The following is a 19,017-nucleotide window of genomic DNA, read 5'->3' on the forward strand; positions in this document are numbered from 1 at the left end:
ACAAATGGACAGATTGCCAGCTCATTGACCAGCCAGACACAAGGAGACACAGACGGAACTAGATCTTACAGGAATCAACCGTTTACAAAGACTTTAACTCTGCAGACATCGCCAAAGTTAAAGACACATCGGCAGACTTGCAAAGGAAAGAAAACCCAGGTCTGCAAACACTGTGACAAGAGTTTCAGTCAGTTAACTCACATGACACACCAGCGTAGCCACACTGGAGAAAAACCATACCACTGTAAACAGTGTGTAAGGAGTTTCAGTCGGTTAGACTCTCTGAAGAGACACAAGCTTATCCACACTGGAGAAAACCCGGTCTGCCAGCAAACAGACACCGCTGTAACCAGCCAGAATCAAGGAGACACCGACAAAACAAGGTCTTTCAGTCATCAACAGTTTACCCATGCGTTAACTCTGCCAGAAGAAGTAAAGACCGGTCGGTTGACTCCCATAGTACAGAAAACCCACGTCTGTAAACAGTGTGGCAAGAGTTTCAGTCGGTTAGATAACCTGAGGACTCACCAGCGTATCCACACTGGGGAAAGACCTTTCCACTGTCAACAGTGCGGCAAGAGGTTCACTGAGTTGGGTCACCTGAAGGCCCACCGGCGTGTCCACACTGGGGAAAAGCCTTTCCACTGCCAGCAGTGTGAGAAGAGGTTCAGTCAGTTAAGTCACTTGAGGACACACCAGCCGATCCACACGGGAGACAAACCTTTCCACTGTCAACGGTGTGACATGACATTCGGTCGGGTGGATTCTCTGAGGAGACACCAGCTTCTCCACACTGGGGAAAAACCCTTCCCTTGTACCCAGTGTGAAAAGAGTTTCAGTCAGATAGGGAGTCTCACGTCACACCAGCGTCTCCACACCGGTGAAAAACCTTACCAGTGTACACGGTGTGAAAGGAGCTTCAGTCAGTTAGGCAGTATGAAACGACACCAGCGTCTCCACACTGAGGACAAACCCTTCCACTATAAAGAGTGTGACAAAAGTCACAATGTATTAGGTTACTTCAAGCGGAGCCAGCATCTCCGCACCGGAGAAAAACCTTTCTGCAGTGTGGAGATTGTGACTACTGTCACTCATTGTGAGAACAAGAGTTACATAAATGAGTTAGTTCACCTGAAGAAACGCCAGCATCTCCAAACTGGAGAAAAGCCTCTCCCCTATAAACAGTGTGACAGTTGGTTAGAGTCTTTGACGACAGTACAGCGTATCCAGATCAGAGAAAAACTCCTCTCGTGTAAACAGTGTCATAAGTTCCAGTAAGGTAGGTCAGTGGCTTTTCAGGCTGTGACCCTCCAAAATAAATCATATTTGAACTGGGGACCCCCAATAATAATCATATTTGAACTGGGGACCCCGCACCCTGACAAGCACTTGGAGTTGTAGGAGTTGAGGCATTACATTTAGTTTGACTCAGTTCCACTGATAAATATTGTGAAAACAGCCAATCTACAAGCTCACAACGCCTCGCAAAGCGAGGTGTTGTGAGCTTGTAGATCGGCTATTAAAAAAAAATCTCTTATATTATTTGACAGTTTGTTGATTACTTTTAATGCAGCAATGGCAATTTTTCTTTCTTTATTTCTTCAGTATTAAAAAGGTCTTAAGTCCTTAACTTGTCACTTAACTGTCATCTGGGGACCCCCAAAATCATGTGGGAACCCCCAACCCCCTGCTGGGAGTCCCGACCCATAGGTTTAGAACCACTGGACTGATCAGCACCAAATGTCTTGTGCATGCTGGCAGTAGGCCAATGAAGTACCTTCACTTTTTACCCAATAATTTACCTCTTTTAATTTAAGTTATTGAGAGATCAGACTGAAACCTTGCCCAACTTTGGAGTCATACATCATAGATACATCATAGATGTATCACAGACTGGCCACATTATGGTCAGTCAGTTTTCCAAAAAAAAAGAAGGAAACGAAAAGAAAAGCGGGCATTCGCAAATTGTCATGCCCAAAATAGTGACGCCATGGTGTTAAAGTGGTTTAAGGGGTCAGAATCAGTAGCAGCCCTGGGTAGATATATGGCTATACCGTATATTATCAATTATAAGAACTAGAGGTTTGGGCCCCTTTGCGGCCCACACATCTAGGCCCGATCAAAAGATACTGCAGCCAGAAAAAAAGGAAACCTGCTGTGGCTAAAATGTTAGTATGTAGTAGGAAATTTAGTTTTTTATTAACCGTACAATATATAAGTACATTGATGGCGGGGAAAGAAGCCTATATTTTAGCCAGAGCTCTGATCAACAGTCTGTGGCAAGTTTCGGGGCAAATGGAGTGATCATGTGTTGAGCAACCCCGGACATATTTTGGAGGTCATTTCAATTAAAGTAGTAGGATAAGATAATGCCCTATGGCGGGTCCTGGTCCCAGTCAAGCAGCCCAAAGAGCGGCGTCCTAGTAATAATAAATAGTGTTTTTTTTCTACAATTCGAACCCCGCTTAGGCCTATAGGTTTGACAACATTTGGCTTTATTTTCACTTGACAACTGTTAATTATCATTGCCGGCTCTTATTGTACTAAAGGTGAACATGGAATCTACCTCTGATTCCATGTTCACAAGACACAAGACATTTGGTGCTGATCAGTCCAGTGGTTTGATGTATGTGTTCTGAGACTTTTTCAGCTGCAATGATAAATGATAAAAGTTTTTTTTAAATGTCTTTCCACACTGCGGGAATAGGTTTATCCAAACACGCTAAAGCTTTCCCACAATGTGCCTGACTGCATGAAAAGCTTCACTGTGCCTTGGTTAATAGTTTTTTTTTTCAAAAGGATCACCGCAGGATGAAGCCTTTGCTACTAACCTCGCATCAACATGCTTTTCACAGTAACTGTGGAAAGCCTGGTTTCTATTTACCGTTTTGTTCTCTGTAATGTAATGTAATATGATCTAGCACCTGCAAACACAGAAACCGTTTCTGTATCCGCTCTAGACCGGATCTGCAAGCATCCTGAAAAGTTGATCGCAGTCTACTGTACTTTGACATAAAACCGGAGCTAGCCAGTTCTGTCCCATCTTTGACTGAAAAATAAAGAAGAAGAATGTTATACTCTACACAGATAATCACAAAAGACAAATTCATGGCCAAACGGTAAAAAAAAAAGAAGGCAGACAGACTTCTCTGCCTCTCTCTCTGGTTGGTGGGATTAGCTTGACACTTGTATCTGGGAGCATATCAGATAGCGTTTGAGTAGCCTACACATCATTCAGAAATACCCTGACCACAAATAAATCACTGAGCATTCAAATTTACTTTCTTTCTTTCTGTCTTTCTGTCTTTCTGTCTTTCTGTCTTTCTGTCTTTCTGTCTTTCTGTCTTTCTTTAATAAGAGTTACAATGAGTTAGCTCACCTGAAGAAACGCCAGCATCTCCACATTGGAGGAAAGCCTCTCCCCTATAAACAGTGTGACAATTGTTTAGGGTCTTTTTGTTTCTGGAAGGCGTTTTTGGCTTTTGGCTCTTTGGATGTTAGAGCAAGACTTTAGAATGTAACACTCCTGTAACACAGGAGGAGAGGTTGTTGGCGTGTTCTCTGTAATAAGATTATTGGTTCCATTATGCTCTTGCTCTGCATGGAATCTTTACCTTATTCTTTTATTCTTAAATCTAGCTTACTGTATGACATTGTCATCATTTATTAATAATAGTCTGGCCCTACTGTATTTGCTAATATTATCACAAAGAAGGACCTGTCACTGTTCCGTTCTGTACTTTTAGAAAGCTTAATGAGTAGGGAGGAAACATAAAAGACAATTTGGTTTAGAATAAGTGACCTGGACACTGTCACTGAATGAATCCCTGATGATTTGTCTTTCAGGACAGAGTTGACAATTTAATTGCTAATGCCGGCATTTTCTCAAAGAGCGGGAGAGAGCTAGCCTGGCATGGCCAGACTAATATCACTGTGTAGATATTAGTCTGGAATCTCTGTGTGGAACCTGCATTTCCGAGGTGCAAATAAAAAAAATGGCTCTGGTGATAAACCCGCCCCATATTTGCATACTGGGCCCTGATTGGTCCCTCACAACTTTGGAGGGAGAGAAATCCAATCTCTATTGAGAGGGGCCAGACCTAATCTGCCAAGGGCAATTTTTTTTTGCAATGGCAGATTCGTCTGGGCTAGGAGAGAGCAAGGTCATTGGAAGAGGGGCGATGATAGAGACATTTCCAAACCTCGCTGTTTAGAACCAACCCAAATATATATATATTTTCAGTTTACGTGGTGCTGCATGGTATTTGTGTTGTTTTTCTTACACCGTAACACCAGAAATTATGAATTGTTTAAGAACTGCTCTGTTTTGACAACAAGGAACACAAGAGAAATAGATGAGTCATCACATGCACCTTCTAATCGTCTCCGTCCTGTTGTTGATGTGTTCCTCATTTCAGAGACATACTTGAGCACGTTTTCCATTGTGCACCACTCTTAACGTTAACTGTGTCACATTTTTGTGCTCCTCTTGTCTGCCATGTGCATATGTTGAACACGTGCAAGTGCCATTGAATTTTAAATGAACACTGTGCTTCAATGAAGTCTATAGTTTATACTTTGTTGTACAAATGTTGCTTGATGAACTTTGTCGACCTACAAGATCACAATGCGTTGCATCGCAACCTGTTGTGAGCTTGTAGGTCAGCTATTATCGTCAAGCGAGACTATCGTACGGTGAAGAATGAATTAAGCATTAGTCTTTGTTTCTTTGTTTCTCTCTCTCTCTCTCTCTCTCTCTCTCTCTCTCTCTCTCTCTCTCTCTCTCTCTCTGTCTGTCTGTCTGTCTGTCTGTCTCTCTCTCTCTCTGTCTGTCTCTCTCTCTCTCTCTCTCTCTCTCTCTGTCTGTCTGTCTGTCTGTCTGTCTCTCTCTCTCTCTCTGTCTGTTTCTCTCTCTCTCTCTCTCTCTCTCTCTCTGTGTCCGTCTCTCTGTTTCTTTCCCCCTCGTCTTCCAGTGCACTCCTATCGGCGGACATGGCTTCGTGTTGGACAAGTACAAGTGCCAATGTAGAAGGGGCTTCTATCATCCTAGCCGACTGGCCCTCAATGGTTTCACAAGTAGGTGTCAAGTATGTTCTCTGTGATGTACAAACTGTCATTGCTGCTGTTGGAGAAAAGCCTTGCTTGCTGTCCAAAATTTCAAATAATAGCTTATTGTTTGTAAAAAAAACAAAAAAAACAAACATGAACCATTGGTGTTTGCAGTACATTGTTGCATGGCGATTCTTTTATATATTTATATATTTACTATACCTTTTTTCTCCTTTGTCACCTGTCCTATTTTCTGGAGTGCAGATTTCCTTTTTTTGCTGCTGAATAATATTGCTAGATTCTGCTGTGTTTGGTTCATGATTTAAAGAGAAAAGTGTGAAAATCCCTGTGCTCCATGGTCACTGGATTTCATGATCATGAAACTCAAGGTTATACAATTAAAGCAGTGATGTGTTACGCTATAACTGGAGTTAACAGGACTTTATTTTATTTATGTATTGTTTCATTTTACTCTACTGGCTCACCTGCCAGTGAGGAGCCCCCGACGGGAGGATATTATACAGTCGAGCTTTTGTCCTACTCCTCCTGCTTAACATTCCCCGCTGACAGGCGCCACCCCCAGCCTGCAGTAGCATAAGTGCAGTCATGTGACAAATATCACCTTCTGGATTCAAACCCCTACATCAGTGGTTCTCAACCTGTGGGCCAGGGGGGGGTCCCCACATGATTTCTTTTCTTTTTTGGGGGGGTCCCTAGATGACAGTGAAGTGACAATTTAAGGACTTTTAAGACCTTTGTAATACTTTGAAATAAGACCATTACTGCATCAAAAGTAATCAACAAACCATACTAAAAAATAACTGGTCAAACATTGGCCAAATTGTCAAATAATATATGAAGATTTGACAATAGCCGATCTACAAGCTCACATCGTCTATTTTCAAAATATTTATCTGTGAAACCGAGTTAAACAAAATGCAATGCCTCAGCTCCTACAATTCCAAGTTCCAAGTGCTTGTCAGGGTGGGGGGTCCCCAGTTCAAATATGATTATTTTGGGGGGTCACGGCCTGAAAAGGTTGAAAACCACTGCCCTAGATGGTGGGTAGATACTTTACCCCTGCGCCACCCGAGCATTCTGAAATTTTAAACTGTGGTGGGAAGAGTCTAACCAACCACAAGTGACATCTGATTCAGAAACTTGTTGGATTTGTTAAGTCTGTTGTGAGAAGAGAAACCCACACCCCAGTGGAATTACCTAGAATAATACCTTAGTCATTCAATCCGCGAACGCATCTGTGTCATTTTCGATTTTTAGCTATAACCATTATATTATATTTTATACATTATTTTATACTTGAAAAATCTTGAACGTTTGTGAAAATCTTTGAATACATATATTTTTTGACATTTTTAACTCAAATCTTTGCTTCTGGGGGTCCCTGGAACAAAACCTGTCAAGGACCCCCAAAATTATTAGTTTTTGGCCCCCCCTGACCCCCATCAAAATCTGTTGTTCCAGGGACCCCCTCCCCCAGAAGCAAAGATTTGAGTTACAAATGTTGTTTCAGAAAAATATAATTATTCAAAGATTTGCACAAAATGTTCAAGATTAAAAAAAAAAAACATAGCAGATCTACAAGCTCGTAGCGCGGCACTCGGTGCCGTGCTATGAGCTTGTATATCTGCTATTTTTTAATAGCCAAAGTATAAAATATGACTAAAATCTAAAATGACACGGATTGCCTTCCCGGATTGAATGGATTAATGAACCACCGCCGCTATTGTCTCCTCCAGCAACCTGGTTATCTCTCTCTTGCCTTTCACTCTCCACTTTATACACGTATACACTATATCCACATGTGGCCTGATTTGCATACCAATCTCATTAGACTCACGACAGATGCTGTGCTGTTGAATGTTCACTCAAAACAATTCTATTTCCTTTGTTTGTATTGTTTTCCCTTATTTATGTATTTGTTTTATTTATTTATTTTTAATCAGGCTGCTTTTATGTTTTTTTGGCCGTGTCTCTGGCAATCGAGCTTTTGAAATTTTTGGCATTTCTAGCGTTAGTTTGAGTTAAGAGGCTTAGGCTATGTGAAGCACTGGGAGTAACTAAAAGAGATAATCATGCCAAGCGTTTGTGTAGGAAAGCTATGGTAAATTTTTTAACTGATTTTCTATTAAGTGGGTTTAAAAATTATAGTAATTATTCTAGTTGAAAGCATCTACAGTATAATTAACTGGGCCATTATGTTTGGAAAGAGATCCATTAACCCATTCAATCCGGGGAACGCATCTCTGTCGTTTTAGATGCCTTTGGCTATTAAAAAAATATATATACTGTACAAGCTACCGAGTGCCGCGTTATATCTGCTATTTTTGAAAAATCGTGAAAATGTGTGCAAATCTTTGAATATAATATATATTTTTAAAGTGAACATTTGTAAAATATTTTGTTCCAGGGACCTCCAGAAGCAAAGATTTGAGTTAAAATGTATTTATTCAAAGATTTGCACAAAAATTTCAAGATATTTTTTTAAATATCTATTTTTGAATTTCCAAAGTATAAAATAATGGCTACAGCTCAAATCTAAAATGACACAGATGCGTTCCTGGTTTGAATGGGTTAAAACAGTAAACCTGGTCTGCAGCCCCGTTGGTTTAATGTAGTGCAAAGTTTGAATGCAAGGCACCAGCCTGCTCACCAGGGGCCGTCTGCGAGCACCACTGATAAGCCACGTTTTGTATGACGTACTAGGCTGTGGGCAAGCACGCCGGAACACTTTGAGAATGCATTGAAATGGCTGGGATTAAACAAAAGAAAGGAGGGGGGGGGGGTGCTCTTAACATTGAAGTCAACGAGATCACCTCAATGATTTTCAAGTTTACTGCTGATCGCCCTGAAGGGGCGGGCCCCCGTGGAACTCTTGACACTGATTGGATTATGACATTCAGTAGGTGGTTTGAAACTACTTTTGGAGTAACACCACGGTGGTAGAATCATATTTTTTTTCTCTCTCTTTCTCCCATTGGGTGTGCATCGCTGTCACTCATCGCACAAAGCATACAGACCAACCGCCACTGGTGTTAGCAAACAACACATAGGCCTACTGTACAAAATAAATGGTAAATGAACATAACTAAATTACATTAATAATTCATACATTCTCCCCAATTCCCATAGCAAACAATAACTGAATAATAGAACAATAGAACAACAATAACTGAGAGTGTGCGCCCCAAGGTATGCTGGGAAGTTCGTTGCCAGACAATATTATTCAACAGTTATTGCACTGCTATGAGCAACTCTTGTTCATAACAAACTCTATTATTCTCTGATGCACTCATACCATATCGTGTTCTATTATAGTTGAGAGAGTATGTTTTGCACCCTGTCCGTCCGTCCGTGTGTCCGTCCGTGTGTCCTGTCCGTCCGGATCTGTCCGATTTTCCAGATTTCATCCTCAATGGCTAAGGGTTGGCTTCCAAAGTTTGCAGGATTGGTCTGTTTTGAACAAAATGCCTCAAATCATGCAATAGTCACCCCAAAATAGCTGAGAAAGTTGCACAAACATTACATACACACAGTAGTTTAATGAAATCCATATCCATTAGTGTAAGGACAATGTTAATGTATGCTGGTAAAGTGAGTTCAATTAAGAAATTCCTTTCAGAATAATTAAAAACAAACATGCCACATGCATAAATTGCCATATGGTTGGAATTGGGCACCCTGGACTCAAACCAGGGACCTTTATATCCCCAGAAGGTGACTTACTGGCTTCTCCACTGGAGAGACACGCCTTCTTACAACATGATGCAATTACATCATGGGGTATTTTTGTCTGTATAAACTTGTAAACAGTCAAAAATATTGGTGAGAAAATTCTGATCCAGCATCATTCTTGCTGGTTTCAATTATTTTGGTAGCATTTGAATGAAGACTTGTGGAAATATAGATATTAAGTGATTGAAAGGTATAGAACGACAGACTTCTGAATCGACCATACTGTAGAAGAGACGGGCTCGTGTCGTTGCTGTTGTCATTCAAATAACTTTGAGCTGTAGTTTTATGGATATGAGTGACTGTGCCAACGCTCACTGTTTTGTCGACACTGTCAACTGCTGCAGTGTCCCCAGGCAGAAGGCTAGGCTACGGTGAGAGGGAGATAAGCAGATGACTGCAGTGGTTTCGTACCTGACACTGACAGCACAGGCGCCCGAGGGGGGGGACAGTAATGCTTATTGTAATGCAGAGTGATGATGCCTCCGGCTTTCTGGATCCACGTGTGGAGAGAGTCATCTTCCAGACACCTATATAATGACCCCCATCATTAAAGAGATGTTACGGGTGATTTATACTTGGTTGCACGACGGCGTTTCACACAGAGAATAGCCGCGCGCGGCATTAGATTTCTACAGCACAGATTGGATTTCATCTCCTCACCTTGTAAATACCTCGTGAATTTCCCCTGAAGGAAAATTGGAGCCTGGAGCAGATTTCTCATAGCCGAGGCCTCTTGACAAATCTGCCATCACATTTTTCATTTGCCTCTTGGTCTTGTGATGCCACCCTAGAGTTCTCATTCTTCTCTGGTAACAATCCAAACCAACTGATGTGAAAGGCTAGGGGTGAATCAAGTGAGGCCGGGGCGTGGGGAGATCCTTTGTGTTGTGGTCAACTAATTGATACTGTCGTGTGTATCCACGTAAGAACATTAAATTAGGCGTAAATTAATACATATTCCTAGGATGGCAAGAGCCAAAATGTAGCAACTATTCAGTGTCATCCAAATACGTCATAAAATATGACGTTGTGGTTCCATGTTGTCAACTATTTCATCAGCATTTCATGGCACTGCAGACTCAAAATGTTTGTCTTGACAGTTTTGACAAGGCATTAACATTGCATATCCAAATGGAGCCTCCTACTGTACTTCAGCAAAGTGATAACATATACAGTAGTTTGCAAATTGGGTGTATCGGGTGTACCGTATTATGCCAGTAAGTCAGCTCAAAATTATCTCCAGGCAGACAGACAGACAGACAGACAGAGAGACAGGTATTGTTTGTAGGTCTATCCACCACTTTGGCCCCATGGTAACCTAACCTAACCGAATTTTCTGTGCACGTTCATGAATTCCAAACTCTTTTGGTGACTCCATAGCCATTCCTCTAGCATCACCATTAAGCCAAAATTCACTCTCACGCAAGATATTTCAAAATCTAACGGCCAGATTACCTGGCATGAAGCTCATGGAGGTCATTCATGCTCCCAGGCGGATTAACTCTACGGGCTTTTTATTGATGGTGAAGTGAAGTTAGACAGGAAACGGGGAGAGAGATGGGGAGGGACACGTAGCAAAGGCTGTCGGGATCGGGACTAGAACCCACGATGCGCTGTCAGACTACATTGGAGCCTAGGTGCCCGCACCACTAAGCCAGCGGTCCAGGCCAAATGACTGCATTTCTATAGTGCCTTTATGCAAAGTGCTTTACACAACCCGAGTGCCTTTGCTCTAGGGGATGCTAGTGGGGCTTTTCTCTTGTTTAATTGCGGAGAGACAGACAGATAAATAAACTCAGAAAAAGAGAATGTGAGAGAGAGAATCAAGGAATAGTTTTATTGCAGTTTCTGCATCATTAAGTTGTAGCTACACACTGCTGTTGGCAAGCTTAATTAGCATTAAGGAAGATAACTCACTGAATCTCCTGTTCCGCTGTCTGCCGGAGTAATTGGTCGAGGAATAATTCCATGATCCATCCAGTTTGTTGTGTCTACTTAATTTTGCATTCATCCACTCTCGCAAGATGTGAATTTTTTATTTTTAATAGTTGTTGTTGTGTTGTCAGGTTTGTGTATCGTGTTATGCAGGCTGCAGTCATCCGGTCTATCCTGGAAAAAAGACATGCACCACCCAGATGGGATCGAGGGATCAAGGAGTGAGAGACCGAGTGAGAGATATTGAGAGAGACAGAGAGACAGAGAGAGACGGGGGTAGTAAACTACCCAATTGAAGGAAATAAGAGCTTGAACTAGTGATCTTTAGAGGTAGAAAGTACTGTAACTAATACATTTACTATTACTATTATGTCCATTTTTCAATACGTTATACTTGTACTCCAGACAGTACATCTCGAGACAAATATTGTACTTTTTACTCAGGAGATGCCATGCCATGCTTGCAAAGCAATTTATTTATCGCTGCGATTGTTGTTCCCCCGAAGTTGACAGCCAGCTACTGTCGCTTTATCTCCTGAATAGTTTTTGTACTGTATGTGCTGAAATGAACGCACGCACCCAACACACACAGCTGGCATTAACCGACGTTAAAAAATAATGTTGCTTGTCAAGGCTAGGCTCGCTCGCTCCCCCAGTCTATCTATCTATCTATCCATCCATCCATCCATATCCATCCATCCATCCTTCCTTCCTTCCTTGTCTCTCTCAGCACTTGTACCACATTTCCATGCAGTACTGCTCTGGTCGTGTTCTGCATAACTTTAGTACAGTGTATGCATATTGTATGAGCCATGGGATATGCTGAGGAATCCTGTGCTTATCAAGCACTATTCTGTAGAAGTGCCAGATAGCATCTGTTGATGAGACCAGAATTTTAGCCATGTGTAGAATGTGAATACCACAGAATGACAGATTAGAATATTCAGACACCAGCAGATCTCCTTCTCCGCTCAATGGCTGTTGATTGAATTCGGGATACGGTAGTTATAGGGTTTAATAAACGAAAATCATTCCTTCTTTTCCTCGCATGGCACAAAACCAATAATGACCCTAGATGGCTTTATAATGTCTTAACTCTACATTCAGACGTACAGAGGAGCAATTAGCAGCAGTGTTTGATCAAAGACATGTCTCTCATTCCACATGCTGCTAAGTGATGCAATCATGCCAAGGAAATACACTGCAGGCCATGTTCTCATCACAATCCAAGAAACAATCTGGAATTTGTCTCGGATGACTCTTTGGCACAGATGCACAATCGCTTGTTAGTGATCATATGGTGTTGTAATAGAGGTAGATGCAGTGGCAGCAACAAACAGTAGGAATCGGGTTTGATTAATAGATTTTGTGAGTGTGTTCATGTGGAGAAAGACAGGGAGAGAGAGGGAGCAACTTGCTGTCCATCATTGAGCCCTGACACATATATCCATGAGAATATATCCATAATGCCAGTGGTATAAGTAGTCTGTCAGTGTCTGTTTTTAGCTCAACACCAAACATTTGACCGGAGAAAGGAAAGGTGTCCATTTGACTAATGCCAACGGCATTGATCAAATACATCCAGACACACTCGGCAGAAGGATAACAGGACTTTACAGCGAACAGGGAGACAGAGAATAGGCGGAACTCTATGTGCGTATGTATCAAATCACCAGAGATGGGGTTAATGATTCAGCTACTGCAGGGCGATTACAAACCAGATGGGGTCATTATGATTAATACATTATCGAGAAAAAATACGGAATGCGAGCAATGCTCTTCATTCTCCTGGGTTTTTATTGATGTCTGCATTTTAATGAATGAAGTGGTATAAGATAAATCTCACCCTCCGCTTTCTTTCTGGCATCTCTATTTTAAGCATATCATTATAAATGACTTTTAAATGTATATATGCTGTGTGTGTGTGTGTGTGTGTGTGTGTGTGTGTGTGTGTGTGTGTGTGTGTGTTTGTGTGTGCGTGCGTGCGTGCGTACGTGCCTGCGTGCGTGATTGCATGTAAAAATAAATATATAAAATGTTCAGAAATAGTGTTATTCCTCACAAAGTTTGGGGCTTAAGTGGTTTATCCCACTGGTCACAATTAAGAAAATGACATGCCCAATGTGCAGTTGTGGTATGGAGACACCCCTCTGTTGAAACTCTGTTTAGCCACTCCTGGCTTTTTCTATGTTGTGTTTTATTCGATCGAAGACATGTTTTTGCTCTCAAGCTAACTAACTAATTATTTTTTTTACCTGTCCCCTCTAGGTAAAGAACAGAGGTCACACCGAGAGGACCCCTCTGAGTTGTCCAGCAAGTGCCTGCCTTGCCGTGAGGGCTGCCCTTACTGCAGGGACGACACGCCCTGCCTGGCCCAGGAGGACGGGGTTCTTCGACTAGCTGTAGCCTCCTTCCAGGGCCTCTGCATGGTGCTGGACTTGGCTAGCATGGTGCTAGTCTACCACTTCAAAAGGAACAAGGTGAGAGGTCTGAGCCAGGTCTGTGTGACGTCAGGTTAAGAGAGAGGAGAGGCTCTTCGAATGGATTTCCTTTCAGTCTGGGGCCCATTGGGCGTCCGGTTATGAGATATTGTCTCACTATATGTGGTGTAGTGGTAAGCCCAAAAAAGCCCCATAGGCTACCTCAAGCTACAGCTTGGTTAACCTATTTAGCCAGTAACTTTATACTCAAGGAGGAAAGCATAGCATCCAGAAATACCATCTCACAATGGACTATATTAAAATTAGATTATTGTCCCAGATATAGGCTCTTAAGTACCACCCGAGGATTTCATTAATTAATTACGTTTACAGAGTACAGTACGTGGTATAGGGCATGCTAAAGTAATGTTATGCATGAAGTGAATCCATCTCTTTGTTCTGTTCTCATGGCAAACTAATTGAATAATTAAGATAACTGCCCAGTTACAGTACAACGAGTGCATTTACATGCAATACCGGTTATTGAAATGGTTAATGGATTTATCAGAATCAGAATTTAATTAAATTTGATATGTTTGCACATATGAGGAATTTATCTTGGTGAGCTTTATGCATTTGGGCAAGTAAGCAGTTGTTTTTGGAGTCACTTTTTATGGCATGTGTGTATGTCTGAAGATAGTTGTAAATCATAACAACTTCACCAGAGTTTACTGACAAACAGGACTATTGATTGAAACATGTAAACCCATGTTATTGCTTTAATCGTGCTAATGCTATGCATGTACAGTACATGCTTCAATCAAATAATTGCCATTTTCTGATTGTTCCCAGTAACTGGGGTATTAGTATGTACAGTATGTAAAGGCATGCATATAAATCTAGCTTGTAAACCACTTAATGCTTCGTTGCCCATAGGCTTTGTTGTACATCATTTATAGCTGATCTACCAGCTAGCTGATCTTCGTGTATCAATGCGATGTATTTTTCAGTTTGGAAGTTATGCACCTTTTTGTGGTTATAGCACGCCCAGCATGAAAAATGATCAGCTCCACGGCAAACCATTTCTCAAAATAGTGTGATGTTGGGGCAGCTGGATGCCATGGAGTGAAAGTATCTGCACAACACTGCGGAAACCGGTCTTCAAAACTCCCAGTACATTTGGCTTTGCCAGGCGTTCTTACAAACACAATTGACTATGTTCATGGGTGAGGGGGGGTAGACGTCTACAGGCAGGTTGGTCGGGGAACCTGTTCATCGAGGAGCAAAACTGGGAAGAAAAACATGTTTCTCTGCATGCATTACATTCTCCCGGTGAGACACTCCTCACTGGCTGGTGAAAAGAAGTGGGGGAACAGTAATATCCCTGGGGAACCAGAACATACAGCATTTACTCTGTGCCTGTACACAAGATGTAACTATAAAGAAACGTGCCTGGGGGAAATTGGGGAACTTGGCTTACATTAACATTGTTGCATCTATATACCTGCAGAAGCCTATAAGCTGCCCTGAGACCAGCATTGGGAAACTGCCCTCAGAGCAGCAAATGAATGATGTTGTAAATGTATCATTTAAGCTGCCCTGAGAGCAGCATTGAGAGACTGCCCTCAGAGCAGCAAATTAAGATTGTTAGATCTAGTTACCTGTAGAAGGCTATAAGCTGCCCTGAGAACAGCATTGAGAAAGTGCCCTGAGAGCAGCAAATTAACATTGTTGCATTTATATACCTGTAAAAGACTATAAGCTGCCGTGAGACCAGCATTGAGAAACTGCCCTCAGAGCAGCAAATTAATGTTGTTGTTGTATGTATATCATATAAGCTGCCCTGAGAGCAGTGTTGAGAAACTGCCCTGAGAGCAGCAAATTAACATTGTTATATATATACTGTATAACTGTAGAAGGCTATAAGCTGCACTGAGACCAGCATTAAGAAACTGCCCTGAGAGCAGCAAATTAACATTGTTGTATATATATATATGTATATATATGATGATTCAAGTTTCTTTATTAGGATAAACCCCTTGAGATGAGCCATCTCGTTTTAGAGGAGGTCCCAACATAAATACATGTCACAATTGTTACATGTACACAAAGTAGACAAAACAAATAACTAGACAAACGAAACAAAACAGACACACATTAACATTATGAACCTTGACAAACATCACAGCCTTAAGATGCATAAAATCCAGTAATATAATACATTCTGAAAATGGTATGTTCAACACAGTGACTAAAGAACAGTATTTAGAGAATTAGAACTGAAAATAATAAAGTATGGCATCATGTATGATGGCAGGTTTATCGATAACAAGAGCATACAACTTCAAAGTAAGAAGACAGTGCACATTTAAAAAGTGGGAATGTCGAAATGGATCTGATATGAACTGGTAAATTATTCCAATCTGAAGGAGCTTTGAAAGAAAAGGCATGTTTACCAATTATACTTCTTGCCAACTGAACAGTAAAGTAAACCTGTGTAGAGTGTCTGGTACGTTGTGTTGAGGGAATGGGAACTAAAAAGCGTTTAAGGTAGATGGGATAACTAAAATAAATACATTTGAATACAATTTGAAGCCAGTGCATGTGTCTTCTTACTTTTAGTGATTGCCATTGAAGTCTGTCATACATTGTGCAGTGATGTGTGAGAAAAGGACAACCAAGGACAAATCTACAGAGTCTATTGTATGCTGTGTTAAGTGGAACAAGATCTTTCTTAGAGGCATTTTGATATACCACGTCACAATAGTCAAACAATGGAAGTATTAATTGTGTAGCCAGTTTCTTACGGACATTGAGTGAAAAACAGTCTCTGGATCTATATAAGAGATATAAGTCTGGTTATTATAAAAGAAGCAGGAATGGATTTGAGTTTAGGTCTAGTGCCAAAGATCATGATAAAAGTCTTTGATTTATTAAGCAATAATTTGTTATGCAAGAGCCAGTTTTGTAAAATATTGTAGTCATATTGCAAAGAGGCTTGAATTGGTGATGTATCTGAACTGGATGTATAGATAACCGTGTCATCGGCATAAAGCTGGGAACAACAGTGTTTAAAAATTGAGGGCAGACTGTTCACATAGATAGAAAAAAGAAGGGGTCCTAATGTAGAACCCTGCGGAACGCCTTTTTGTTGAACCACCATGGAAGATTTTATTTCCTTGCAGGACAACACACTGTTTTCTATTATGTAGGTATGAGTTGAACCACAGAAGGGCATTTTGCGAAAGGCCAATAGCATGAAGCTTGTCTAAAAGAAGATATCGGTCAACTAAATCGAAAGCTTTTGTTAAATCAATAAATAGTGCACCAGTCAGTTGACCATTCCCTGCTGAGGAATATACATCATTTGTGAGTTTAAGTAATGCAGTTGTAGTGGAATGATTGGGCCTAAAACCTGATTGAAATTCAGATAAAATGTTATTAGTAGTGGTATAATGAGAAAGTTGGTTATAAATTAATTTTTCAAAAACTTTGGCAGTGGAGCAAATAATAGATATGGGTCTATAATTATCAAGATTGAGTACATCGCCTCCTTTATGAAGTGGAGTGATACGGGCATGTTTAAAAATAGCTGGAAGCTCACTGGTAGACAAGGATAGATTAAATAAATCGGCAAGTGGGTACATAATTATGTGGGCAGCTAACTTAAGAAACCGGTTTTCAACTCCATCCGGTCCAGCACCACCATCCACTTTTAATTCGGTATATATATATATATATATATATATATATATATATATATATATATATATATATATATATATATATATACTGTATATATATATATATATATATATATATATATATATATATATATATATATATATATATATATATATATATATATATATATATATATATATATATATATATATATATAAATACCTGTAGAAGATTACAAGCTGCCCTGAGACCAGCATTGAGAAACTGCCCTCAGAGCAGCAAATTAATGATGTTGTAAATGTACCATTTAATACATATATATACCTGTAGAAGGCTATAAGCTGCCCTGAGACCAGCATTGAGAAACTGCCCTCAGAGCAGCAGATTAATGTTGTTGTATGTATATTATTTAAGCCGCCCTGAGAGCAGCATTGAGAAACTGCCCTCAGAGCAGCAAATTAACATTGTTGCATCTACAGTACACACAAACAGAAAGGGGTGAATATACTGTCTAACTCCCTACCAACTTCGCTGGCAGAGATAATTATGTTCCATCACTTAAAAACACATGACAACATACAGTGCAGTAGACTACAGCACAACGTGCGTGATTAATGGTAATATGCTATTCAGTGGGGACCTACAGTAGCTGGTCTACATAAGACAAATGTCCCCAGAGCCCCGTGAATTTACATGAGACAGAAAACTGCCAAGCATATAATGGGTAATTAAACCTAACCCAGAAATGTCCAGTCTTCACTCCTTTCCCTTTGTTGTCTGGGGAGAGGCAGAGCTGGAAAGAAACTCATTCAGTCAATTTCAGAGCTGCTACTGTCGTTTGATATTATCGAGACACCTGCTGAATCTGTAATATGATACATTAATCAGCCTGCCATGGCAGAATAATTGTATATATATATATACAGTATATATTTGTGTCAATGCAGAACTTTCTCATGTCACTTTTAAAACACAACTCAATGTAAATCATCAGCTTTGTTTAGATTTACATTGAGATACTTGGATGGAATAATAGTTTATATAAGTCACTGGTTTCCCTTACATTTTCCATAACAGCTTGGTTGAGCATACAGGAGGGAATTCATTTGATCATTTTTGCGGTGGAACCTTGAACGACTTGCAATCGTCTCAATTGCAGCCAAGGGAAATAACAAGGAAACTCCCTTTTCGACCCCCCCCCCCCCTCAATTAAATTGCCTATTTTTTATAGCATCTGCTGGCTACTGATAAATGCATGTTGTTTCTCTCCTCTTTATCAACAGAGGATCCGTGCATCCGGTCTCATCCTGCTGGAGGCGATCTTGACTGGAGCTCTGCTTCTCTACTTTCCCGTAAGTCACTGATCCAACTGGAAGACACACCACTCAGTAACTAGGCTCTTGCTCCATATCTTAACCATTTAAACCCTGCAGTCCCCCAGGGCTCTATTCTAGGCCCCCCAATTTTGTCGTTCTACACCACATATTTTCGCTGAAAAGAGACGATCTGCTATTTTCGCAAAATGTTCGCCCCCCAGAATATGGATGCTATAGGGTTCAAGTGGTTCAAAGATTAGCATGCTCTAATATATGATCATTTCTGAGTAAATCTGAGAAGTGAGTTTCATGGCATGTCAGCAATTATGTTGTTTTTTGAGTGAAACTCAATTCGGTTGACGATTCAATTACTCATTCAATAATAGCTTCAGCTCATCACGCAAATCAACACTTAGTTAGGTAAGCCCCGATCTACAAGCTCACACTGCGCCACATTGGGACACAGTGTGAGCTTGTAGATATGCTATTTTTGAAAATGTATACATTTTAAAACCTTAACTAACCCTTTGACATTTTTGGTAAATTTTGGAATTTCTTTTGCCTAAAAATAGGGACGCCAGGTTGACTTAATGGCCCACTGAACCCATTTTCAACCTATCTTCAATTGGTCCATACTAATGCTTATTATAAGAAAAGGAACTCACATTTTTTACTTTAGTAAAAGTATCAATACTGCAATATAGAAATACTCTGTTACAAGTAAAAGTCCAGAATTCTAACTTTTACTCAAGGTACTTGAGGGCTGTTAAACCCTTAGCTCTATTATAGGCCCCCTCCTCTCTCCACAGTCCACACTAAAACAAATCTTGCGTGTTGTGAGCTTGTAGCTATTTTCGCCA

The 19,017-nt window shown here is 40.6% G+C and overlaps 1 protein-coding gene across 1 annotated transcript in view; it reads left to right on the top strand.

Annotated features, from left to right (window-relative positions):
* Positions 1–19,017, top strand: part of gpr158b (G protein-coupled receptor 158b) — a gene marked incomplete at both ends in the record, with an annotated part of 102,572 nt that overhangs the window by 37,546 nt on the left and 46,009 nt on the right. The window contains 3 exons of the mRNA XM_080439767.1: positions 4,974–5,076; positions 13,006–13,217; positions 18,125–18,193. Of these exons, the coding sequence (XP_080295893.1) occupies positions 4,974–5,076; positions 13,006–13,217; positions 18,125–18,193 (384 nt within the window). The remainder of the gene's footprint in view (positions 1–4,973; positions 5,077–13,005; positions 13,218–18,124; positions 18,194–19,017) is intronic.

Source organism: Gymnoscopelus braueri (genome assembly GCF_963280865.1).
Source record: "Gymnoscopelus braueri genome assembly, chromosome: 10".
Classification (NCBI taxonomy): domain Eukaryota; kingdom Metazoa; phylum Chordata; class Actinopteri; order Myctophiformes; family Myctophidae; genus Gymnoscopelus; species Gymnoscopelus braueri.